This window comes from Podarcis vaucheri (assembly GCF_965113315.1).
Source record: "Podarcis vaucheri genome assembly, chromosome: 1".
NCBI classification, from domain to species: domain Eukaryota; kingdom Metazoa; phylum Chordata; class Lepidosauria; order Squamata; family Lacertidae; genus Podarcis; species Podarcis vaucheri.
The window spans coordinates 52,205,886-52,232,656 of record NC_138759.1 but is presented as its reverse complement, the minus strand read 5'-3'; the positions used below and the strand labels follow the sequence as shown (position 1 = coordinate 52,232,656).

At 44.1% G+C, this 26,771-nt stretch overlaps 1 protein-coding gene across 3 annotated transcripts in view; it reads right to left on the bottom strand.

Moving 5' to 3' along the window:
• Positions 1-1,233: 1,233 nt before the first annotated feature.
• The window catches only part of LRP4 (LDL receptor related protein 4), a 100,594-nt gene continuing 75,056 nt past the window's right edge, over positions 1,234-26,771 (bottom strand). For 2 of the 3 annotated variants that reach the window (XM_082223250.1, XM_082223251.1), the window contains exons 19-38: positions 25,589-25,694; positions 24,105-24,306; positions 22,788-22,977; positions 21,019-21,150; positions 19,558-19,698; positions 18,953-19,039; positions 18,544-18,715; positions 18,257-18,419; positions 16,799-17,024; positions 15,204-15,507; positions 14,843-15,061; positions 14,140-14,274; positions 13,855-13,963; positions 13,489-13,633; positions 11,780-11,893; positions 11,003-11,126; positions 10,523-10,590; positions 9,640-9,724; positions 8,765-8,903; positions 1,234-6,267 (exon numbers count right to left, since the gene is read on the bottom strand). In XM_082223250.1, the coding sequence (XP_082079376.1) occupies positions 5,935-6,267; positions 8,765-8,903; positions 9,640-9,724; positions 10,523-10,590; positions 11,003-11,126; positions 11,780-11,893; positions 13,489-13,633; positions 13,855-13,963; positions 14,140-14,274; positions 14,843-15,061; positions 15,204-15,507; positions 16,799-17,024; positions 18,257-18,419; positions 18,544-18,715; positions 18,953-19,039; positions 19,558-19,698; positions 21,019-21,150; positions 22,788-22,977; positions 24,105-24,306; positions 25,589-25,694 (3,194 nt within the window). In that variant the 3' untranslated portion in view covers positions 1,234-5,934. Of the gene's footprint in view, positions 6,268-7,824; positions 7,892-8,764; positions 8,904-9,639; positions 9,725-10,522; positions 10,591-11,002; positions 11,127-11,779; positions 11,894-13,488; positions 13,634-13,854; positions 13,964-14,139; positions 14,275-14,842; positions 15,062-15,203; positions 15,508-16,798; positions 17,025-18,256; positions 18,420-18,543; positions 18,716-18,952; positions 19,040-19,557; positions 19,699-21,018; positions 21,151-22,787; positions 22,978-24,104; positions 24,307-25,588; positions 25,695-26,771 lie in introns of all 3 variants that reach the window. The other variant, XM_082223252.1, reaches the window with a different exon arrangement.

Sequence of the window (26,771 nt, the reverse complement as noted above, 5' to 3'; positions counted from 1 at the left end):
TCTTTTTGCAGCTACACAAAAGCTTAAGTCTTGAGGTTCTTGTGTGTAGATGGAAATGCAGGCTAAATAATGTTAATAAAAATGTCTTCCACATCTGACCATAAGGCTATCGATGCAAAATGAGGACATTTTTATAAATGATACTGTGAATTTTTACACTGCAACCTGCCCTTTGTGAATACTGATCATATACTTCTTACAAGGCCAATGAAGGGTTCTGGTGCATATAAACCATGCTTATAGTTTTTTGTGTGCCAGTGTCTGTATGTAATGTGTCTTGTTATATCATGTTTGCTATTTATCCCAAGGGTCTTACATGATGCATCGCCATATTTTATGCTGCTTGGGGTACATATTTTTGCTATTTTTGAAATATATATGCTGCCATTATCTATGCTACCTTGATGTGAGGAAATATATAGATCTAAGGATGAATGTAGGCTAGATGTCAAGTGCTGGAAATATGATTTTTAGGTTGGCCTTTAGAAGATGAAACTGCTCCCATTTGAACACAAAGCCTCTTTGGTTGTCACTGCACAGAAGGTACATGGCTGATTTACTGATATATTGAACTTTGGGGGAACATTATTTTACATCTACACTTGAGAAACTGGGTGCAAGGCAGGACAGAAAAGTCATGCCAAAGGCACCATTGCCAAGGTCAAAGCTGACCACCAGCAGATGGGGGAAAGCCATCAAGTTATGGATGCAGCTGCAGGTGTCATCAAATCCACAAAATTAGTCTGGGGCAGTTAGGTACTCGATGTTTAAAGTTTGAAGCTGTAAGTCATAGTTTTGTCCATTAATAGAATGGACCCCAAAATGGTCAAATAATTGCTTCTGGACTAAAAATGACTTCTTTACATCAATACCAGCTGTGGAGTGTGTAACTAGGAACAATCTTGGCCAGGTTAATAGAAATTAATTTTCTAACTAGCTACAAACTTTGGTTAGTAATTATTTTTAAATTAGACTAGTGTTTAGATTTGTTAAGGAAGCTAATAAGGTAATTAGTCATTATTCTGTAAGTTCTCATTTTATTTGTAAGAATCATTTCACGTTTTGAATTATTGTAATCTGCTCATCTAGAAATGTAGTAAAGCACTGTAAACTTTCAATTTGGTTTGATTTATGACTCATGATTCTGGGATCAATCAGTATATTGAGAAACAGGGACACACACTGAACTAAAAGGGAAGCACAGAAATGTAAGGGACAAGAAGCAGAAGTGTGTACATTCTAAGCGATTCATTTGTAAACATTTAAATTGCCAGCATGAGAAATGCAAAAACCCTCTAAGCTTCATGGGGTCGTAATAGGCTCTATGAAATGCCAAGTTAATACCAGAGGGAAGCAAGCAGCAGCCCTACTAATTTGAGCTTCAGACATTTCTGGTGTTAGTCCTTGGCAGTGCCATAACCTGCCATATGTAATATCCGTAACAGTTAATTCCCATTCCCCTGCTTTCACCCAAATCCTAAACCAGTTGTTGCTTCAAAGGTGAGAGTGTGATGGGATCTGTTTGCTCTGGTCCCAACTCTGTCGCTTCTTCAAACGAGATGAGCCTTCATGTGGCCTGTTTGGGTAGCATTCGTGATTCACAACTCACAAGTCCAGCAGAGCGATTAAGAAAAGCTAAATTTATATTAAATTATCATCAAACCTAAAATACTGAGCATAGTAGTTAAATAACTTGGGGGGAAAGGGGAAATCCAATCTCTCCAGTGAGTAACATTTAAAACCATTACACAGAAAGGTAGGGAAATTGCTGCCAACAACTCAAGACAGACAGAGGCAGGATGTTCTTTTTACATAGTTAATCAGTGTTCGCGAGATTGTCCCCACTTCTGGCTTTCCACATTCTGCAAAGTCCAAGTGCAATGAGACTTTGCTTCATCAGCATTGGCAGTGAAGAGTCCCATATTACCAGCAGCATTGGCTAAAGGCTGCTTGCGCATCTCATCGCTGCTTACTTCACAAGTAGGAATAAAGCTGTAGGTACCATTCTTCCAATCTTCTGCAGCCATTATGAGGGCTGCTAGGGGTCAAATGGGTCAAGGGAAGGGGTTTGAGAAAGGAGGTCATTATGTAGACTGGAATGTGCAATAAAAAGTTGCAGAAAGACAAGGGGAGACATTAGTGGCAGTGGCACTCTTTCTGTTGATTAACTGAACTTGTAAGAGGACAAGTATTTTTCAATTATTTCCCAGCCTCCATTTTTAATATTTTTTCTTCTAATTGCAACTGCCTATATTCAACACTTCACCCTGGCCTGGCGGCCCTCATCAGTGCCAAGTGTCTGGTTTCATCTTTCCTAAACTCTTTTTTCAAATGCACATGGCCTTAATTTTGTCCATGGTTTCAGCAGCAGGGCTACCCTACCCCCACAGATCCCTTCAGCCTGACGAAGCTTCATTGGAGCCAACCCAAATAAATATATTTAAATTAAAATCTAATATATTCCCCTGGAAGTAGGGGGAAAGCCTAATAACAACATTGCTCCAAGCCTCAGTTCTAACCAACTTTTCATAGGGATGCACAACAGCAAGGGATCCCAGAGTGATCTACTCCAGCCTCCTACAAAAGGCACCAGGAGACAACTAGCACAATGTGATCTCCAGTGCTGTCTTTTTCAAAAGGGCTATACTTGACTTTGCCCTTGTTCATATTACCATTTCACGGCCCATGAAACTGATATAATTGATGTAAATGAGAGATCTCCTCAAGCCAAAGTCCCTTTTCAAGAGATCACCAGTGGGCTAGGCAGGGTGCGTAACTGTTTGCCTTCCTGCAAGTGCTCTCCACATTGTCTTTTACAGGCTTTGTTTGTTTGTTTTGTCTCCCCTCACCAGACTCCCCCCAAATAAAGTGAGCCTAGTGTGGATGGCTCCTGTAGATGAGTGATTTTAATAACATAAATACAGCTAATTGGTTTAATTTGGACTTTAAGCTGCCGTTTTTAAATTTTCGATCCTCAAGTTCTATCTTTTCGGATGGGTCAGAATCACATGCCAATGGAAAATAATGGCTGAAGGAAGAGAATGTAGAGAAAATGGTCAAACACCATGGGGGGTGGTGGCAGCCACTTACGGATTTATGAATGCAGGCACAAGAGCTGGTGTGGTTCAATACATGGATCTCTATGAAAGTATGAGAGACTTCGGGTGGAATTCAACACTGCACAAATGGACTTCTGCTCGCATAACAGAACTTCACATTCTTCTCTCGTCTCCCACAGTCCCCACATCCCCCCAAACTCTGGAGCAGATTTTGAGTAGATGCAAGGGCGAAGAGTGGAAAGTAAAGTCTTATTGCACAGAGAAAAGTCTTTTCTGCTGATGCAGAGACAGCAATGAATGCAACTCTTAGTTCACATGGATAGCTAGGAGAGCAAAGCACAATAAATGACACGCAAATAAAGGAAGAGAGAGTAATAGCAGGTAAAACAGGAAAACGGTTCTGAGGTTGAACAGTCAGACTGAGAGTGTCTTTGATGGAAGAATATAAACATGTCCTAGAAAGACTTGCTCACAGTACTGAAACTTTTAAGCACAGGTTGATTTTGCTGTGTGATGCTGCAGAAGTAGAGCTTTATGCATGTTCCCCTGAAATACAAAACTCGGCTCCCAAAATAATTCCAATTTATACCTTCCTCAAGATGAGAAAGCAAGAGGTTTTCCCAGCTACAAGTTGGGAAAGGTTGGGGTTAATTGTCAGGAATGCTGGTCTTGCACCATGATTGGCTTGCACTGTTCCTGCTGCAACCCAAAATTCCACTGTTTTATTTTTACAATACTGAGTGTGTGCAAACATGCCCAATATGTGTGGGCGAAGGCAACAGAGGATCAGCAGCAAATGTAAAGAAACATGATAGAAATAGCAGAGGTGAGCAGGGATGGAGATGGTAGAGGGAACAGGCAGAAGCACGACATGTCTTCTGTGGACCATCTAGAAAGAAAAGGTGTCTGTGACAAAGATGCACTACTTATAACTGCTTCACACACTACGCAGCAACCAGCACAATTGCCACTGTACAAACGCATCACCCACCCTAGCTTTCTTGTGCATGGACTCCTTCAATGAATGTGATTAAAAATGCACAATTGTCATATTCATGTATATGATTTTAGGTGTGCAATAAAATATTTAACTCAACAAGACACATAAGGGGGAGGGTTGCCTTGTTGACGGAAATATAGACCTGTTATAGAGGGAAAGCTGCAAGGGGGCAGGTTGCTAGAGTTGGATCGCTGGTTTTTTTAATGCTTGCACCCTCCCTGCTTGGACTAGATGAGAGGAAGCAATCAGATCACGTAACTGTTTAGCCACAGGGAACCTGTGCTGCTCGTCAGAGTGTCACACTCACACAAGCAGAGTCTATACATCATGCACTAATCACAAGAGAGGCACTTGCAGGAGCAAGGTGAGGGGATAGTGGTGCATATTCCCAGAGAATAAATAATGTGGTTATCAGCTCTGAATAGGACTTCCCTCAATGTAAGTGCTATCTTGCCAAATCATGTCTGGAACTGGCGGAGGAAGTATTTGGTTGCACAAACCGCCACCTGCAAAACATTTTGAAAAGGCAGTTTCTTAGCCTTGGTTCTCCCTTCATAGCATGGAAATCTTAACCTAGTTGCATTGAGGAGGAAAGGAACTTTACACAGTCAAACAGTTCTGGTGCCCTGCCTGACTCCCCGTCTGCCTGCCTTTGCCTAGCCACACACATTCATCATCTCTCAAATTGCACACACCCACTTTTTGACACCACACGACTCAACCCACACAGCAGATCCTAGAAGAAGGTGCGAGCAGACCCATCCGCCCAGAACTTCCAATCAGGAACGCTGGCAAGAAAAGGCTTAGAAAATGTCCCCTACTGGGTTTGTCCAGCAGCATGTTGGAGCTGGAACTTGCACCTGATGTTTCAGGTACACCCGCTGACCACTTATATTCCATTTCCAAAACAGACAAACAAATAAAACATATTGCCCACTTGTGTTCCACAGGCTAACGTTGTTTTCAGTAGCACACATTTCCACAGGATGGGCCTGTGACTTGACTAACTAAGGAAGGTTATGATAAAATACCATTGCACCCGGCGCTTTCCTCGGAAGTCAAAGCTAATGGGAAGTGCAATAAAAACAGCGAGCCGTCCCTCCAGGGAACAGATGTGTTAAGTTCAATCTGAAAAAACCAGAAGTATGTTTTAGGAAGGGAGTGGGCATTCTGCCACACCAAACTGTGGCAGGAGCAACCTCTGTTGCCAGCAACAGACTCAAATGCTTTACCCTCTGAACTCCTGACACCCTAGGTTGGATTTCGCAGGTGTTTCCCCACAGCTTAAAAAAAAATGGTCATGGAAATTTAGTGCCCCTTCCAGTGAAGTTACAACTGTTGTTTGCTCTCCCCGCACAAGTATCTGCAAAAGTGACCCGCTGTTACATCACCTTTCTCACTTCAGGCACTTCTACCTGGCCCCAAACCCTTTCATTTAAGACAGAAAGAGCGCAGTGCAAAACCTAGTTAGTGCCAACAGACTCTGAAGAAAGGTAGTAGTATCAGGAGCAGGGAACTTCGGAAACACTCATCCCTCCCTGGTGGCGTTGGAGTCCATGGCTAGCTGGTGCACTAGACCGAATGAAAGCTGCATCGGACACAGCTGGGAAAACTGCGGCTGAATTCAACACCACAGCTTCTAGCAAAAGGGGACATATAAATAAACATCAATGAACAGTGAGCCAAGAGTCTCTAGGTTGTCTCCCACCTGCCACAAAGGCAGTTTAAGCTCAGGCTCCTCTCAGAAAGAAAGTCTCTGGGCTCTGTGTGACACAGAGGCAAGTCTCTTTTGAGTTCCTCCTGGAATTGCGGGCAAGATCCTATCTCATCAGTGCGAAAGGTGACAGAGGAGGGACAAGCGTCTCATTGTGTGCTTTAGACATCACTCTCTGTTGAGGGTTTGCGTTGGTGCTTCCAGCCTGTGTCTGGAAGGGAGCCGCGGCGCTCAGGGGTCGCTGCCGCATTGATGCTGCTGCATTCTGACTGCTCCTCCTGCAGCAGCTGCTCAGTTTCGGTGTCATCCAGTGAGCCGGAGCTGGCTTGGATAGAGACCGTGTCAGTCTTCATGCAGACGTGGTCACGGAGGATACACCCCCGAGAGCTCCGTATCTGTTTCAGGTCGTCCCACTCTGATTCATCGCTGGACAAGAGGCATATCCCTTCCACAATCTTGATCTTTTCCTTGCTGTAACTGTGATCAGGGCCGGCCTGTGGATAGAGACAATAACATGAGACATGCGAGCTGAAGAGGAAAAAGTAGGTGCCAGAACACTGAAGTGCAGGAAACCCACAAGAGGCTGTTCCCTACTATGTGGACAAAGTCACATTGTACACTTGGGAGGGACTAAAGAGATGACCACGGCAACTTTCTGCTTGTTGGACCAAGCCCACACAGCCACGAAGCAGGAAGTGCTTACAGAGAAAATGACTCCAGGTGCTCCAACTAACCAGGTGTAACCACACACTATGGTAATATTGGGCACAGCAGGGGAGGGAAGGAAAGAAGGTCACTAGCCAGACTGAACAGAGGAAAGAAAAAACAGTTTCTGACCCCCCCAAATATGGTGTTAAAGTAGATCTCAAAAGCTAGCAAAAAAACCCCCACTGCAGACAAAAAGGCGTTTTCTTTCACTGTGGAGGTCCCTGACCTATCTTAAGAAAGGGAGCAAAAATCCCAGGGTCATGGGATGGGACACACCAGAAAAGAGAGCTAGCTTTCACAGGTTTGCCAAACTCAAATGTCTGTGTGCATGAAATACTATCTAGATGCATCACGTGCTGCGTTTCCTAGCAGACCGGCTGTTACTGGCAATTCCATTACAAACTGCGCATCCCATCAACTCATGAAAAGATGTTACAGGCAGTGAAGAAATTGGGAGGACAAGTAATATCTCCCAAATCATGAGTAGTGAAAAGGAGCACTGGCGAAATCAAGCATTAAACTAGGAGACTTAAGATTCAGCTCCAGAATAGCCGCTGCAGATTAGACTATGAGAATGCAGGCACTGACTCTTAGAAGGATGTCTCCCACTACACCAGGGTTGGCCAACCATGGTGCTGACCATGCTGACTAGGGATGGTAGGAATCTGAGACCAACAGCATCTGGTGGGGTGCACTAGATGCTTCATAAGTCACCCTTCTGTATCCTGAGCTTTGTTCCAAAGTACAGGAAATGTACTGGAAACAGTTGAAAAATGTTGTCTGTATTTGAGTGGGACACAGAAGCCAACCCTGGTTAATTCTACGCAAAATGGGTCTGATGGGTATAAACACTGAAGTTAAGAAGCGCTGCACAGATCAGTCCAACCAGTAATTATGTTAAAATAGCAAAGATTTAAAGAACACTCTCATAAAAACAGCAAGGTGCACACAGATTCCACATGGAGGAGAGGAAAATTAGAGGCAAGGAAACATGGAGGCAAGGAAAGTTAGCAATAACTGTGCTTCACCAATTCCAGGAGGGGGAAAACCTCTTTACTGATCATACCCTGCACATGTATGATGGTGGGGTACAAATATTTTGTAAAGTTTTAAGCAGTTTCAAATTACTTAACCAAGGCAAAAACACTCTTCTTTCCCAGCACACAAACACACAAGTATTTCAGGGGTGCGTGTGCACACGCACGCACGCACACTCACACACACAAAAAAGAGAGGGAGAGAAAGCCAGCCAAGAAGCAAGTAATATAAGACAGCATTAGGCCACTCATCAGCACTACAGGAATAAGGCAGGCAGAGGCTGCACAAATGCAGAGCTGTGATACCTGATATGAGGCTGTGGGCAGGTCAAAAGAGGAATGGTGAAAGGCTATCAGGGGGGTGAGAAAGATGCTGAGGAGGAAAGACAGAGAGACTAAGTGCTTTGAGACATCACAGCCCATCATGTGCCCTTCCAAATGCAACAATTTCCCATTGGTCTGCTCTCCCTCCCACTGGCGATCCATGCAGTGCACAGGCGCACCTGTCTAGCTGCATACAGCCATTCAGGACTACTGAACGACAGGGATCCCACCAGGCACTGGGGTGGGAACTGGGAGGGTGTCATCTTACATCAGCCTGAACCAGAGAAGGGGAAGAGAAGAGATGCAGCAGCAGCAGCAGCAGCAGCAGCAGCAGCAGCAGCACCCCGAGCTTTGCTGAGAAGTCTGACTCTTCCCTCCATCAACTGTCACCTGCCATCAGGCTGCAGCAGAGGGTGGAAGGGAAGGGATGCAGGGCCACTCCAACAGCTGGGAGGACAGCAACTTCTGGCACCTCCTCTCCATTAACTTTTCCACTCCCAATGGCCATTAACAGAAACTGTGACTAAGAATTTGTCTCACTTCCTCCTCTCTCCCAATCCATTTTTCCTTTGTGCCATATCTTTTTAAGCCTGGAGGCAGGGACTGTCTTGTTGCAGTGATTTGCAAGCCACTCTGGACTCCTTTTTTTTTTTGGCTGAATAGAGGAATTAAAACTCTGAATAAGTGAACTCTTCATTTCCTTTGGGCAACAGGTGCCCCAAGACAAAAGCATCAAATAAATAGTATTGCTGGTTAACTTATATGAGTCATGCCAGTGGCTTTCTAATAATGTGAGAGGTGAAGGACAGGGTTCTTTAGGGTAACTAGGACTGATGAGAATAAGACAAATTAGTTAGGCTTATTGCAATTTGATGTTTAAAACCACAGTGGCTTGACACAGATGACTAAAGGCATCTCTTACCTCCTTATAGCATAGCTGGTTATACATGGCTGGCTTGGGAACTGTTTCAATCTTTACCTCTTGGGTAGATGTCCGGTAAGAGGGGTTACTGTAGGTAAGGTTGCCCAGGCTAGGATCTGTGAACTTGGACTTCTTGTGCCTGCAGGAATACAACTGTCAACAAAGAGCCTCAACTGCTAAAGCCCTACTCTGCACTACTACTCTATCGGAAAAATAACTATGGTCTTGTATTTTCTCCTTTCTCAAACCATAAGTAAGACTTTTATATCAGATAGCAAACATCCCAGATAGCAAATCACAACTGCACTCATGGGAGGCAGCAAAAAATTATTTACTTGCATGCCAGTGGGAAAATCAGGGGCAATTCCACTGATAAGCAAGAGAGATCACATTCATGCAAAATGTTCAGAGTTCAAAGAGTCAATATCTAAGAACCAAACCAAGGCATGTGCACATTTCCACAGGATTCCTTTGAACAATTTCCCAGGAACAAAAACTTTCTACAGGGCAAAAATTGAATCGAGTATTTGTTGCAGTTAAAACTACTCTTCGCTGCTCCCTGAAACCAATGCTGTCATTTTTTCAGAGGCAAATGGGAGAGGAGGAGGAACTGTCCACAACATTATGCAAAAACTGTAAGTTAGGAGCATTAGCATCTCAGCCTCCCTTGTTTATGGTTACAACTTTGCTTTTTACTCATTACGTCTCCAGGAATGCCACCACCACACCTGTTGCAGACCAACATGCCTATGTCCTCTGGCATTGGCTCCAATGAGGCATTTTTAACTACAGCAAGGAAGGCCTGGGCTTTGTCAGAAGTATTCCAACAAAAAGATGAATTCAGAAGCACAGAGGGAGTAGGGCAAGGAAATTACCTGTATATAATCACAGCACCAATTAGCAGCAGAATGATCAATATACTGAGAAGGCCTCCGATTATGTAACTGACGTGCAGTCCTCCTGAAAGAGGGCAACAGGTTAGATCGAGGATGACATCCTGTGTTCCTGTGTGTAAATATGTGTGCATGTTGACAGTGCTGATGGGGCCCTAGTTTTTGTACAGAATTACAAGAAAGTCAGAAAAGGCAACAACAATATTGACAGCCTTTTAATTTTTATCGTGGCAATTCTTCCATTCCAAGAGTGTTTTCCTTTAGCCCATCTCTTTAACTCTTGATGCATGTGTTTGGTCAGCCAAAAGAACGAAATGATTTTGTACTTGTGTAAATGTTGTATACACCTTTGGGTAACAAAACAAGTAACCTAAAATTCATCTGAGTTGCTTATAATTCCGATCTGCTTTAGCTAAACCATCTACACCTATTCCCAATAACTCTTTTTCTTCTTTAATTTCATTACGCTTCCCTAGAAACTTTTCCAAGTCCTTTTATCAGGAAGTAACTAATTAGCATTTTTGGGGGGAGGGCTGATAAGCAAAGACCAAATTATATCATGCAGTATTTGGACTCGCAGTAAAAGTGGTTTGATTCCCTCCCTCCCTCCCTTGTACACCAACATCTCCTTACTAGAAGTCAAAATTTGCTGAGTCGTTCCATCATTCCAGAAGGCTACAGTGGGTGTGTAGCTGGGCAAACGCATGACTACTTTGCTATGAGCCAAAATAAATCTGCATGCATTTAACCCACACTGAGGCCTTGGTAACGCTATGATTTATCGGTCTTGTGTCTGGGCCTCCAACATGATACATAGAAAGATCTGGTGCAGCCTGGGGCAATGCGGGATAATGTCAAAACTCACCAGTGGTTGCCGGCACAGCTTCACTTGCTCGGCTGCACAAGCCTTGGCCAACCTTTTTGTCAGAGCAGCTACACAGGGGGAAAAGGAAAGTAGTGAAAAGTCACAGAATTAAGAGTTGGAAGGGACCCCCAAGGGTCATCTAGTCCAAACCTCTGCAACGTAACTTCTGGCCAAGTAGAATGAACCCAACTGAGGCAGCTGGACATGAGGTTTGACAACAGATCAGATTGGGGAAAGGTGGTCCAGATGCCCAATGTGTTTTTGAATCACATTTAATGTGACATGCAGGAGGGGGAAAGAATACAGTAGCTGAACAGTACACATGAATGGAACAGCTCTGCACCCCCCCCCCCCAATATCACCATCCTATTAAGGACTGCAAGAATTCCTGCATAGTCTCTTTCCTCCTTGCTGGGGCAGGAGAGTCAGTGAGGAACTCGACACCACCTTTCGTCACAATCATCTTTTAAAGCCACTCACTTTGCTTCTGTCGTTTCCAAAGATATATGGGGTTTGGTTGTCGAAGAGCCAGATCTACCAGCGGGGGTCTGGCTCTTTTTGCTTGCACGAGTGGTCTCGGGAATCGAAGGCCCCATGCCAGGAACTACACAGAACGCAAAGAGAAAGGGAAACAGAAGCTTAGGAAGGGGAGATAGTTAAGCCAAACGCAGCTTGCAGAAATGCAGAAACTGCAATCTGTTCCCCCAGACGCAGCAGCAGGCAGTTAAGGTTCTGTCTGTGGTTCTAACAGTGACCTGCTCCTAAGAAAACAAAAACTGCAGTGTAGCTACAGGTGTTTAACTGGGCTGCTACAGCCTGTATGGGAGCAGCAGAAAATATTGGCGTGCTCTTATTTTGCCAGTCTCCAACCATCCCCGATGTTATATGCACATACATTTTTAAAGTTACTGCACACAAAATGCCAATGAAATACAACAAACTGCTTTGAACCATATTCTTCAGAGATCCATCCAGAATGCTAAAATATGCATCTGGGACATCTGGAGAACGGAAGGGAATTTCAAAGAGAAGTTTTCAAATTCATAAGGAGCCCAAGTCCAGAGGAGACAGGATAATGATTTCTTGCACTGATCTGAATGCTTTGACAAGACTGCATTCTGCCGCCTAGGCTGTTCTATTATCTGAAGGTGGCTTATTTAGGTTTCACAGAAAAAAACTCCACAGAAAAAGTCCTCATGAAGCAGGAGCAAAAACATCGTGATTCCTGTCTGAAGGTCTGCAGCTCAAGCAACTTACCATTTGAGCAAGGCCGTCCATCTGGTTCATCTGGGCAAGCGCAAACAAAGTCAGAAGCTCTGGCAAAACAGAGGTGAGTGCAGCCTCCATTACTGACTCCACAAGCGTTGGTGCCTGAAAGATGCAAACAGTGTATTTGACATTACCACCAGAAGAACATCGTTTTCTGTCCTCAACTGTGGGGGCTTCACATTCTTATCAGCAAGACACAGTGGCTGATGGTCGAGAATAATGGTTCTTCCCAAAGCCTCTCATGCACAAGCTTATTTTATTTATTGAAAAGCCCTTCTAAACCACGTAATATTTAAAAACCTCTAAAAGATATACAAAAATAACCTTAAAAAAAAAAGAACAGGATCACAAAATCCCTGTTTGCTGGGTCACTGTTGGATTGTTTGTTGGTGCAGGGTTGCAGCAACCCTGGCAAGTAATCGTGGGACTAGACAAATAGGGAGAATAAATGGGCCACAATGCAGGTATCCTCCTTGTCTTGATATCGCTCCTTAGTCAATACCTTCCCATTCTTCTTTTATATTACAAAATCCATTAAGTTTGTGCTTTCTCAAAGACAAGAAGGAATTCATCTGAAAGATGACTTGTAATATTTCTTAATAAATATAACCAAATTACTTATCATTACTGACAGGCAGAGTGTTAAAGAGGTGTGTGTGTGTGTGTGTGTGTGTGTGTGTGTATCTATGAGCTCCCTACAGAAGCCAGGATGTCAGGTGTCAGGAGTAATGGACTTTGACCACCACTACATGGTTGCTTTCAGAGTCCAGCCATTTTCCTTACCCCCACAGGGTAAGGCAAGTTAGTATCAGACCTTCACTTATATGGGAATGAACAAAGGAATGTGTACGTATTACCACTGAGCAGGGGCTAACCTGCCCTACTGATCTAACTACCTGGACAGAAAAGCAGGCTGCTCCTTCTCAGCTGTGTCCTAGACTGCAGTGCATTTACTATATCCCCTAGAAGTGAATGGGAGCCATTGAGAACTAAACTAACCAGGCCCTACTGGGACTTTGGTTTCTTTTGGAACTGGCTTTTTAATATGTAGGTAATAGCAACGTTTTAAAGAATCTGATGCTTTGCCAGAGTGATTTCTAAGTTTCTGCCCCATGCCTATTTTAAATACCAATGGTCTTCATTCTACTAGATGTCTTAAAAGAACCTGACAGGTGTTCAAAGACAGGATGGATGGCCTCAGCCCACAAGCAGCAAAGGAGCCACAGATTTCTGAGGTTGGAGTACAATATCCATCTAGCATGACGCAGGTTTTGCATACCAGTCTATGTTTTATTTAAACAGTATGGGAGAGGGGTAGCTAATATCCCAGACTAAAATAAAAAAATATTTCCCCTTATTCCTGTTTTTATTATGACAAATCTTCACCCAACCTCTAAGTTTGAAGGGAAATTGCGTAACTCCACAACAGCAGTCCTAAGTCCGTGATGCCGTATTATCCATGTACCAGCCTTACTAGTCGGAGGTGTTATACTCTCACAACCACTTCTTCCCATGCCACCCTAGAGTCATGAAGGCACATCTGAAGATGTGGTCAAGTGGGCGGCGGCGGCAGCGACTGAACAAGTGATTATCTGTGTTGCAATTTTTGCAGGAAACATTTAGAATATATTTTGGAAGATGCACCCTGTTGACTCTCATTATATATAAAGTGAGGATACCCAGATTGTTGCATATACCTGTCTGCCTTTGAGGAGAAACTACAATGATATCCATAAGTCCTTCAACATTGGCTAACACAGTCTCCTTATTCCGACCAGAATATTTGTCCACTCGTTGGATAGATTTAGTTTGCCAGTCCGTCCAATAGAGCCACCTGTCTTGCTGCTCAGAAATGAAGAGATAAAGGATTAGGAAGATACAAAAACCATGTAGAAAGGTAACATAAGTTTATTCAAACAAAACCATTTCTCCAGTGTATGGCAGGAGGAAGAATGAGAACACCAACTTCTCCCAACACCCAGAAATTAAAAAAATATATACTATTTCTTTGGGAGCTCATCTATCTAGTGACATTGCAAAGTTCCCACCAAGGTCCTTTGTACCTGTGTCAAGGCAAAGGGATGTGATACTTGGCTGACCAGGACCTGACGCAGCTTCCCGTTGAGATCAGCACTCTCTATGCGGTCTAGATGAGCATCTACCCAATAAATCCTAGAAGAACAGAAAGTATGAGAAGTGAAACCAACCTCCACCATAACCTCCCATCCCAAAGAAAATGATTCCCCATCCTTCTTGCACTTCTTTACTGATGTGATGCAGAAGCTCCAGGCTGCCTTAAAAGCAGAGAAATGACTTTTGCACGTGGAAAGGGACTATGTTATACTGACCTCCTAGTATCATAATCCAAGGTCAACCCATTGGGCCAGCCCAAGTCAGTGTTGATCAATATCTTGCGCTCAGAACCATCCAAGTTTGCGCGCTCAATTTTAGCGACTTGTCCCCAATCTGTCCAAAAGAGGTATCTGGGGGAAAACCAAACACAGGATGACACACACACACACACACACACACACACACACACACAAAAAAAACCACAGGCTGCTTCTGCACCAAGTACTTCTTTTTTGGGAGATGAAGGGAGAAGCTGTTTCATCTGAAACTTGTTGCTGCTATTATTTGCAATGTCTCTTCTTACTAGACCCCTCACTAGGGAGTAGATTTGCTGGTGGGGAGGGCTGGTGACTGCCTTTTGAAAAACATCTTCCTCCAGCCATCTGGCCAGCTGCAACCCTTCAACAAGACCAACAGATCATCTGGTTCTAAGAGTCAGATTGTAGTCCTAACTCTTCTTGGTCCAGCAACGCTCACCTCTAGGCAAGAACAGAACCACAGGCAGAAGGGGCTCCAACAATCTAATCTGCAACCACTTGATGAAGTGCTACAGCTGAACAACTGGCTGGATAGTGTGTTTGCTCATAAAGCTTTGCTGGTAAAGGAGCCTACTTGGTGAACAGACCAGATGCTCCTATAGGCCCAAGCACTACTCTCCTCCCTCCATCCCATTCTGCCTCTAGTTGTCCCCCAACTTACCCCTTCCTGGGAAAGACAGCAATTGCTCGGGGTTCATCCAGATTGTTATTAATTAGCACTTTCCTGCAGCTGCCATCTAGTCTTGCAACTTCAATAGTGTTGCGGCCCGTGTCAGTCCAGTAGAGGTTTCTAGCCACCCAGTCCACAGCTAGACCATCCGTAGTCTTCAGTCCTTGACCAATAACTGTTTCCATATTGCTGCCATTAAGGTCTGCTCGCCTGGAAAACAGTAGATACCAAAGAAAATAAGAATTTCTGCCTATTAAAATACCACATTGTAAGGCAACACAAAGACCAGCTAGCGAAAGGTCTCATGTAATTAATGAATTAATGCACCAAAAGGAAGCTAATGGGTTCCTACCTGATGACATCTAAGAAGACATCTGTGTAGTAAATTTTGCCATCTACACTGTCATAGTCCAGAGAGATAACATTGTTCAGCTCTGGGACAGGAACGTGCACGTCAGTGTGATCGCTAGTGTCCAGTGAGATGCGGCGGATAGAGCCTCGACTAGAGAAGAGCAGGTAGGTTTCAGGAGAAGGATCGCAGGTCCTCTCGTCACTCTTCAACTGGATACCAGTAGGACAGGCACAGGAGAAGCCTTCAGGATTTGGCAGGCAGAGATGGGAGCACCCACCATTCCTCACTCCACACTTGTTAGCACCTATGGGAAAACAAAGGAAGTCTCTCAGACTGGACTTTCCTGTGGTCCATATTAATTCAGTACTCTCCTATATAGTCCTTGTAAACAGGAGATTCTCAAGCAAAAGTAGGCACAAACATTTGTAGGCCTTGACTAAGGCTACTACTACCCAGTGTACCTCAGGTATTTTTTTAAAGGGTCGTATAAAAAGTTACGTTTGAGTTTTATTACACCTGTTTTGCAAAAGTCCAGGAAAGAATCGGAACTCCATAGTTTAAAACTACTGCTAGAGGATAAGAATCCCAAGACTACATTAAATGTAGCCAAATTCTGTGTGTCTGCAATCAATCGCAGGAAGCAAGTGGTATCCCATAATGACCAAACCCCCAAATGTTAACTACAGGGAGCACGCTAATAATTAATTTTAATTTTTATATTTAAATTCTTGTTATACTCATATTGTCCTTTGTATTTCTGATATTTTTATGATCTGTGGTATTGTGTGTGTTGACGCTGGTCTGTGACCGTTTTAATAAATTCATTCATTCATTCAAAGTTAAAGGGACCACAGAAAGATGGAACTTCAGAAAGCAAAGCCTGCCAGTGTCTCTGAAGAAAAAACACCTCCTGACTGCACCCCCAAAATGATCAACAAGATAGGTGCCAAGAGGGTCTCGATTTTGCACTATCATTTGCCAGCACAATGGCACCAATAATGCTGTTTCAAACTGTGGGGAAACCCTAGCCCTACAGGGGAAATAGCAAGATGAACTCCTGGCAACTAAATAAACGCACAGAACAGGCACTTGAGTAGATTGTAAGTGTGAGGATGACAGGACAGTTGATTCAAATAAAATGGAAGGCTTCAAAGTGCTTGAGTGGTTTAAATGTAGTCTGGTTAAAAAAAATTTTTTTGAGTAGCTAGGATTAAGAGGATTAAGCAAGGCTTCCTAACTCAGTGCTCTCCAGAGGCTGCTGGACCTAAACTCCCATCAGCTCCAGCCAGCATGGTTGATGGGCACTGTAGTCCAACAACAACTGACTCACATAGCCTGGCAAGGCTAGATTAGAGAATGGAGCAAGATCTGCAGAAAAGGAACAAGGCCAAGTAAGAATTCTGACGTGAAAAAATTGCAAGTCTTTGAAGAAGAAATGCAAAGAATTAAAGCATTGCAGTGAACAGTATCTGGGAGTGGCTTGGGGGTGCAGAGGAGAAGTAAAGAACTCCCTTGATGCCAGCTTCTAAGAGGACTCTCCAAACAATGTTTGGCTTGATGGAAATCTGGGGGGGACGGGACGGGACGGGACTTACCCAGAGGGTGCTTCCTGTCAACAGCCTGGATGTCCATTAAGCCAGGCAGGTTTGCCCTGACTAAGATGACGTTAGCACCAGTGTTCTTGTCAGCCCTGTGGATGCTCCGTGTTTGCCAATCTGTCCAGTAGATGTAGGAATCCAGCAGAGTGAGGCCATAAGGGTGCTGTACTGGAGAAAGCAAGGTGCGGCGGTTTGCACCATTCAGGTCTGCAGCCTCAATGCGCTGAAGGACAGAGATGGAATATTTATTCCCTTTTTGAGAGACAGAGAAAATCCCCAGAAAGATGAAAACAAAGGCCCCAGATAGCTTTGATTCCAAGCTACCATATTAGAAAAATCTCACAAGCATACTTGGTTATCTCTTCACTGGGCAACTGTAGCTGCAGTTTATTAAGTGACAAGACGTGAGCAATAACCATCAAAACGCAGTGTTTGAGCTTAATGCCAGGCAACATGAAAGCCTTGCCTTTGGCACTTGAATCCTGATGGGGATTTCTGATATGGAAGTCACCAAGAGATGTTGCAATAACTGGCCTCATTTGCATGTTACAATAAAACATAGTTAAACTGCTCACAATACTCAGAAGTCATTCTTTCGCTCCTGCTCCCGGCTGCACCAGGAGAAGCAAGCCACGAGTCTTGGTGCATTGTGCTGTCTGAACCCAGACTCAGGGTCTAAAAGCAAACCACAAGTGGTAGAAACTCTAGCTCACATGGCCCTTAAATGTAAAATGTATGATGATCTCCGCCAAAAATTTCTAGACCATCTATGTATTCCAACGTGGAAACCAGAGGTGGAGGTTATGCACTTATTACAGGGGAGAGACCAGGAGCTCACCAAGACAGTAGTTAAGTTCCTCTATTTGATTTTTTGTTGCCGAAGCATGCTACAGGATCCTGCCCTTGCTGGAAACCCAGAGATGAGGCGTATTGCTCGCCTCTTTTGCCCTTTGGTGGGTGGCTGTGCCGTTGGGGTGGCGACGAGATCGCACTGGCCTATCTATTCTGAATGTATTCTGAATGTTCTTATGTGATGCTAATAAAGGTTACTTGACTTGACTGGACACCACTGGTAGCCTAGCTTTATTCTTCACTTTGGGGCAAACAAGCCATGACCCCGGGTTCAGACAGACACAAGCCAAGGGGTCATGGTTTGTTGCTCCCGGCATAGCACAGGTAGGAGGACCAAGGAAGGACCAGATCAGGGAATTTCTGAGCAGGATGATACTGCAAATGGCTTAGCAGCTCATTTGTGCTCCACCACAGCTGAATGTCAGACATTAATTATGGCTTAATGCATGTGCCACTGCTACCGCTGAGCGATGAACCTGCACTTATGAATTCCCTTAGTCCACAAGGACTCTTTAATCCCTCTCATGCCACCCCTTCCTTCAGACATAAAGTTATGAACTCCACCCCAAGAAAACATTCTGCACGCCTTGTAGCAGTTCCAACCTCAGTATGTGCATCAGCCCAGAGCAGTTGTGATCCTGCTCGATCCACAGCCAGTCCATTCGGCCATCCCAGGTTGTTGTTGATAAGCACCGTGCGCCTGGAGCCGTCCATGCCAGCTTGTTCCAGCTTGGCGTTCTCTCCCCAGTCCGTCCAATACATAAAACTGAAGGAAGAGTAAAAGCTAGTAACCGATCAACTGAGAAGCCAGCATGGGAATTATTCCCATGTCTTTCCATCCTCTGCCTTTCCCTTTCCCTTGACCAAGACTTACTACAGCCAGCACTCACCCCATCTCGTGATACAGGGCAATGGCTCTTGGGCTGTCCAGGTTTTCCCATACCAAAACTCTCCTCATTGACCCATCTAGGTTGCCCACTTCAATCCTTTTGGTCCCTGTGTCAGTCCAATACACTTTGCGACCGATAGCATCCACTGCTAGTCCATCTGTGGTTTGCAACCCTAGTAAAAAAGCAGTAGCAATGTCATTGTTTCTTGCTACTTACTAACCATCACGTTTAGGATCTTCCCTCCTTAAAAACATCCGCAAGATTCGCCAGGCATTTCTTAACATAAATATTCCTAGGTACTCCATGAGTAAAGAACTGACTATGCTATTAAGACTGTGCTCACATCACTCGGGAAAATCCATCTCTGAAAGCAGCCTGAAGGTGGCTATTCCAGTAATGCATCTATTACCTGTAGTAACGATATCTTCATACTGAGATCCATCTAAGGCAGCCCTGCTGATCTTCCTCAGTGTGCTGTCTGACCAATAGACCTTTCCTGTGGAAGAAATAGGAGAACATCAGCAACATCTACACAGAAAATCCTAAAAATAGGCATTAAGGAAGTAGCATTAGCAGATGAGGAAAGTAATGGGGAAAGCCATTTTGGTGTGCTTTTGTTAAGCCCAGTTAAAAAACAACAACAACAGTGCTACCTGTTACTTCAGGTATTTACTGATGGAACACACCACTCACAGGCATTATGAAATATATACTCTTAAAAAATGAACACATTGTGATATGTTCTTCAAAAGGGCAGAAGCTGTATTGGCATTACATGAAAAGTTATTTATTAGTATGTTTATTACCAAAAGCACAAGGGATTTTTTTTTTAATATTTTGACTTCCTTCTCCTTCTCTCTCTCTCTTTTTACTAAAGACCAATTCTCAGTCTACATCTTAACAATTCGTAGATCTGGGATAGAGAACCCAAGGCTTCCACATGTTGTTAGACTTTGAGTCCAACCAGCCCCCACTGGATCAGTGCTTAAAATGGTTAAATGACACATTTCAAACCTTCTTGAGGATCCACTCCGATGGCAATAGCATTTTTCATGGTGACATTGACTGACACAACTACGTCGGCAAAATACGGGATGTCAAGCGAAACCAGCCGAATATCCGACCTTCTAGCAAAGATCAGGAAGCTAGTCATGCCTGCGGAGTTGAAGACAAGAATATATTCCACATTTAACACTGTTCTACTCAGCAGTTTCAAATATGCCATCTCTGAGCTAACCGAGAAGCAACAAGGATATTTTCAAATATTGCTTTTGAATCTTATTTGTTTTTGGTGCTTTTAAAAAAAATAAGTTTGGTAGTTTTATTGTATGCTTGTAAAATGTCTTGAGACTCATGTGAAAGGCAATTCAAGAATTAGTAATTGCCAAACATTAAAAAAACCACTTCTGCTAAGGATGTCACTGGATGATCTGTTACAGACCACATATATGGTATGACAAAGAGGATGTGGAATGAAAGAGTAGAAGCAAGAGTTACAGCTCTAGGGCTCTGAAATAAAGGTTGTGCATCTTCCATGCTTCTTGTGGCACAAGAATATAATTTGCTACTTTGAGCATACGTTACTTCTCATCCTCGGAAAATATATGACTTCTGGTTTTCAGGGGACAGCATCTTATTTCCTTTTCTGGATCTCAAGCCGTGTCTACCATTCCTTTGGTTTCTTTTGCCCTGTTGGCTATCTTAATAGCCAAATCTGCTTTGTTTCATTGCCTTCTGACATTCTTTAAAGGTAAAGGTAAAGGGACCCCTGACCATTAGGTCCAGTCGTGACCGACTCTGGGGTTGCGGCGCTCATCTCACTTTATTCGCCGAGGGAGCCGGTGTACAGCTTCCGGGTCACGTAGCCAGCAGGACTAAGCTGCTTCTGGCGAACCAGAGCAGCGCACAGAAACGCTGTTTACCTTCCCGCCAGAGCGGTACCTATTTATCTACTTACACTTTGACGTGCTTTTGAACTGCTAGGTTGGCAGGAGCAGGGAGTGAGCAACGGGCGCTCACCCCGTCGCGGGGATTCGAACCACCGACCTTCTGATCAGCAAGTCCTAGGTTCTGTGGTTTAACCCACAGCGCCACCCGCGTCCCTTTTTGACATTCTTTACTTTACCATAAATCCTAAATGTTCAGGCAGAATCATGCTAATTATGCCATATATTTAAATGTGCACAATATATTCCGATTGCAGAATCTGGGTTTCCCTGGGCCAAGATTTATTTGGTGGGTGTATTCATACCAAGAGCATTTTTTGTGTTTCCCAAGCCTATGTGGCACCCTCCAGACGTTGTTGGACTCCAACTCCTGCCAGCCCCAGGCAGCACAGCTACTGGCCAGGGATGATTTGAGCTGGGGTGCAGCAACACTGGTTATCCCTGTTGTAGGGCTTTGTACCTAGAGGCCTATCAAGAGCAGGCTCTGGGGATTAGAGACCCAGACGCTGCAGAATGTGAGGAGACCTACCTGGTAAGCAAGTCTTGCCATCTGGCTGTAGGTTGATACCGGTGGGACAAGTACAGCTGTAACCTTTAGGAAGAGGAGCCAGGAGGCAAAGATGACTGCATCCACCATTATTAACTGTGCATGCTGTATGTACTGAAAAAAAAGGAGAAGAAAACAATGCATCACGACAAGGCCAGACAGAGAAGCCCAAAGCATTCTGGGAAATGATGTATAATGAGTTGGGGGGGGGAATGTTTAAAATAACTTTTGTGGAAAAAACTGAAGCTTTTTAAAAAAATGAATTTTAGATGCAGAAATACCAAAGGAGCAGAAAAGACTATTCATGTACGCGACGATGGCAGCACAGATACTTTTGGCCCAGAGATGGAAGGAAGACAAAGTCCTGACCAGAGAGGAACGGCTGATAAAGGTGATGGATTACGCCGAAATGGCAGAAATGACCGGGTAGATCAGAAATCAAGAAGATAGAAATTTTACTAAGGAATGGGGGGAAATTATAATTTATCTTGCAGAACACTGAAAGCAACTAAAAACTTTGGCTGGATTGTAACAATACTTGTCATGTGACAAGAACTATGGGAAAACAAGGTCTTTTTTATTATTAAGAAAATGGAGAATCTTATAAGATGCAGCTGAAAAAAGGAATGTTGATGGAGCCCATGGAGGGGTGGAGGAAAGTCCAAGGATTCAGGGAATCCTTTATATGTATGATTATGATAGTAATATAATAATTTATAATAATTTTATTATTTATACCACACCCATCTGAATAAAAATGTAAACTGTAAAAACCAATAAAAACATTGTAAAAGAAAGAAAGAAGAGAATCCCAATGCAGAATATGTCAGGAAGAGACTGCATCAGGCAAGGCCTCCTTCCACCAGCCTTGCTCTACCCTCTAGTCTCTGCTTCTTAATGTGTATTGTATTGTTTTATGTACAGTCATACCTTGGGTTGAAGTAGCTTTGGGATAAGTATTTTTGGGTTGCGCGCTGCGGCGACCCGGAAGTAATGGAGCGTGTTACTTCCAGGTTTCTCCACTCGCGCATGCGCAGTCAAAATGACATCACACGAATGCACAGAAGCGGCGAGTTGCGACCCGCTCAGACGCGGGTTGTGTTCACTTCTGGATGCGAACGGGGCTCCAGAACGGATCCCATTCGCATCCAGAGGTACCACTGTACTGTGGCTTGCCGTTATTTTATTGATTATAGTTTAGATATTATTTATTATAACTGTTGAGTGGATTTCTGTTTAACTTTTATATTTTGATATTATTATTTTATATTATTCTAATGATTGCTGAATGTTACTTTTTTGATGTAGGTTGCCTATTTTAAAGTTATGTTTTATTATCACATTTTTGTATTGCATTAGATTGTTATGAGATGTACATTTTTTGTTTCTTCAGCTTGTAAACCGCCTTGAGTACTATAAGATAGAAAGACGGTATACAAATAAAAAATGACGATGATAGCAGCAACAGCATGCTTCAAAATTCTACAAGCATGCACGGGAACGTAAACGGCACAGAGGAGCTCTTTCCATGAAAATGAGTCACAAAGGATTCATTCGCATGTACTTTTGAGATAAATTTCTGTTGGGGTGCAGGGTGCTTAGAATCACAGAATTGTAGAGTTGGAAGGAACCTTGAGGATTGTCTATAGTCCAAACCTCTGCAATGCAGGAATAGGCAGTCATCCCATAGAGGCTCTCTAGCTATAGGGTCATGCCAAGCAGCAAGGGATGGTGCATCCCCTCCCATGTACCTGAAGGCCTGTGCCGATGGAAGACGTGGATGTCCATGAGGTTCTCCAGATTGTCCTGCAGAGTTTCACGATTCTGCCCCGTCCTTTTGTCAGCACTCTGGATGCTCTTTGCCTGCCAATCGGTCCAGTAGAGCCGAGCTCCATAAAGAGTAAGCCCAAAGGGGTGAGGCAGGTTGCTTCCAATCAGCACCTGTCAGTCCCCAAAACAAAGACCCACAAGAAGTTTTAGTAGCAACACACAGCCGGCACAGCAACAGGGACCCAAGGGGCTGTTTTTCAGTCCAAAGAGCCACATATCCTTCTGGGCAACCTCCCAGGGGCCACGTGCAATTGGTTTTATTTGCCAGAGGCAAAAAGGGGCTGTGCAACAAATTTTTGCCTTTGTACAGTAGCCTGCATTTTACCCTCTCTATCCTCCATCCAGGCAAGCAAAAGACATTATCAGAGTTGAAGGACACATTCCAGCCAGGTAAAAGCACAGGGGGTGTAAAATAGGACCAGGGAGGGTTATGGCATGTGAAGAGGTCTGAGGATCAGGCAGAGAGACCTGGAGGGCATATTTGGCCCCTGGGCCCCAGGTTCCCCACCCCGGTCTAGAGGCTGCAGGTAGCCCCAGCAATGCATCCATCTCTCTCCTTGTACTTTTTGCAGTATGCATTCTTCACTCAGGAGTAGATTGATTTGCAGGTTCAGACAGACATTAATTCAAAGCATTTTTTAATTTTTTGGGTCAATAACAAGACGGTCCCTACCCTCAGGCTAATTATCTAAGCAGCCGAGACCTTTTGGAGACCAGAAGCAAGTTGCATTGGACCAAGTGGCAAACACACATCCCAGTACGTTTCTGAGCACAATTCAAAGTGTTGGTGCTGACCTTTAAAGCCCTAAACGGCCTCGGTCCTGTATACCTGAAGGAGCGTTTCCACCCCCATCGTCCAGCCCGGACACTGAGGTCCAGTGCCGAGGGCCTTCTGGTGGTTCCCTCGCTGCGAGAAGTGAGGTTACAGGGAACCAGGCAGAGGGCCTTCTCGGTAGTGGCACCTGTCCTGTGGAATGCCCTCCCAGCCGATATCAAGGCAATAAGCAACTATTTTATTTTTAAAAGACAACTGAAGGTGGCCCTGTTTAGGGATGTTTTTGATGTTTGATGCGGTATTGTTTTTAATATTGGGTTGGAAGCCGCCCATAGTGGCTGGGGAAAACCCAGCCAGATGGGTGGAGTATAAATAAAAAATTATTAGTATTATTATTAATCCCCAAGCAATTCCTATTTACAACTCCTTTCCCAGAAGCCTTCAATTCACCTTGGTTTCTTACCTTCCTGTTGCTGCCATCCAGGCCAGCGTACTCAATTGTCTTCATGCCAGCATCTGCCCAATACAGACGATGAGATTCATAATCAATGGCTAGTCCATTGGGCCAGGTCAGGTTGGAAGAGATGATCACCAAGCGGTCAGAGGCATCCATGCCCGCACGCTCAATCTTCGGGTTAGCCCCCCAGTCAGTCCAGTACATGAATCTGCACACACACACACACACACACACAAAACTGCATGTGACTTCTGTTCCTTTAGCGGCAGAATTATTTCCCCCTGCCAATGAACTCCACAAACGAACTGGCAAGTGCCTTCAACTTTCATAGTGACTACTCTCCTAAACCAGAATCTATACGCCCTACTCTAAGGCTCCATGCAAAGGAAGAATAAAATAATAATAATAAAGGCTGCCAAGAGATCCCATTATCATGTGGGCCTTCTCTTTTCTGCAAAAATGAGGCAACAGAATTTCAGGACTTTCACTCCTAATCTATGGAAGAAGAAGAAGCAGCAGCAGTTCAGAACTTCCATGTGCCATCAGACCATTCCATGAACTTCAGCAAAGTAAGACAACACAGTTTTTCTTCAGTCTGTTTTTGTAGGCAAACCTAGTTTGCACTGCTTTCTCACAATGTCTCCTTCCAGGTAGTGACAGTAAGTGATATGAAATGGCCATAGCCAGAGACAGAGCTTCAGGAATATAGGAAGCTGCCTTGTGCAGAGACAGGCTACTGATCCACCTAGCCTCACTATTGTCTATACTGACAGACAATGGCTCTACAAGGTTTCAGGCAGGGGACTTTTCCGACGCAAACTGGAGATTCCAGGGATTGTACTCGGGACCTTTGGAATGCAAGGCAGATGTTCTGCCAATGAGCTACAGCTCTTCCTAAACCGTGAAGGTCATAGAGTTGGGATCTAGTCTAACCCCTGCAATGCAGCAATCTTTTGCCCAACATGGGGCTCAGCCCTATGACCCTGACATTAAGAGTATCACGCTCTACTGGCTGAGCTATCAATGTTAAAAAGCTAGGAATGAGTTTCTTTTTCTTTCTGTGGGACCTTGGCGAACTAAGATATGTCCCTATTTGCCACCAGAAAGAACATTTCAAACTCCAGGTCAGATAAGGGCAGACTAGTTAAAGACCAATGTGGTTTATTTGGCTTTTGTTCATTTCTTTTACATTTTTACTGAACCTTGTCCTACAGGCAACTCTGATCAGGTATGCTTTGGCCCCTTCTGTTCTTGGCTTGCACATGAGGAGTTAAGGAGGAGGAGCCTTGCATTAGGGTGGCCAGACTAGGGCAGTCTGATCGCTCCCAGTCCTGCTGTTTTAGCAGAGCCATCCATATCAGCATCCAGCCCCCCCCCCAACCTTTCAGGAATTGCAGCAGGGACCTCGCAGGGCAATGGCATGGAAAATTTAAACACAATAGCACAAAGGAGACCCTGCTATGCAGACTCCTGCGAAAGCAGCTTCTCACCCTCCAACAGGGTCCACCACAATATCCCGGGGTCTGTCTAGATTCTCCCAGATCAGTACAGTCCGCATAGTTCCATCTGTGTTAGACACCTCTATCCGGTCTGTTCCTGCATAGATTAGAGGAAGAGGATGGAAAGACCATAAGCCTCCAGAGTCACAGGGGAGACCATTAAAGAGAAACATCTATACAAAAGCACAGTCTCCAATTCACTCCCATCACCTAAACAGAAATTATCAGCAAGCTAAATTGCTCAGCGAACCTGAGAAGTTTGCTTTAGAATCCCACTCCACATCTGTACAAACTCTCAGTCAACTAGGCTGCATTTTGAAGCAAGTTTACTTCGGAAGCAACTTCCACTAAAATCAGTGAAACAGAGGACCAGGTGCTATTAGCATAGCCAAATGTAAATCATTTCCTGGACTGTACCACTTCAGGCCGCAGGTGACGGGCCTCATGTTTTGAACACTACACCATGGGGGGGGGGGAGACCTCTGTGCATAGAAAAATAGCATGTCAGGGACAAATGGAAGCTGGGTCATCTCTGTATCTGAGCATACTTTATTTTCCACATGCAGAGAAAATAAATCATGCCTCCCCTATGGGGAAGCATCCAAACATGCAGCCCTCAAGCCACAGTCTGAAACGGCTTGAGGAAAAGCTTTAATTCTGTGGTTTATACAAACAAATCCATATAGGAATAAGGTGCACGGCAAGATGTTTGAAATGTCATGCAAGAACATTTGTGCGGCTATTGAGAACGTCCTGTGGAAATTTCCTATTTCAGAACTTTACTTTTTCGGATTATTAAACAGGAGCTCATACTCCCTGAATTTCTAGGAAAGCAGCAAAGCTGCATTTCGACACCATGGTTTAATTTTTAATGTGAAGAAAATGAGTCTCGCCTACCCCTGAGCTATCCCTGCCTCCCAACATAGTCACAAGGCGTTTGGCCCATTTTTGATTAATGACAACTCGCTGTGCTTTTCAAACCTTACAAAACTGATGAACCTTGTTTCAAAACAGCCAACTTCAAACCACAGTTTATTAATCCAATTCGTTACAACAAACCATAGTTAAGATTAACCACTGTTTACAGTTCAGATGTGACACATGAGAGTAATAGAATTTGGGAGAGGAAGCTTTCATTATTATCCTCACAACCATGCTGGAGGAGGAGACAGGA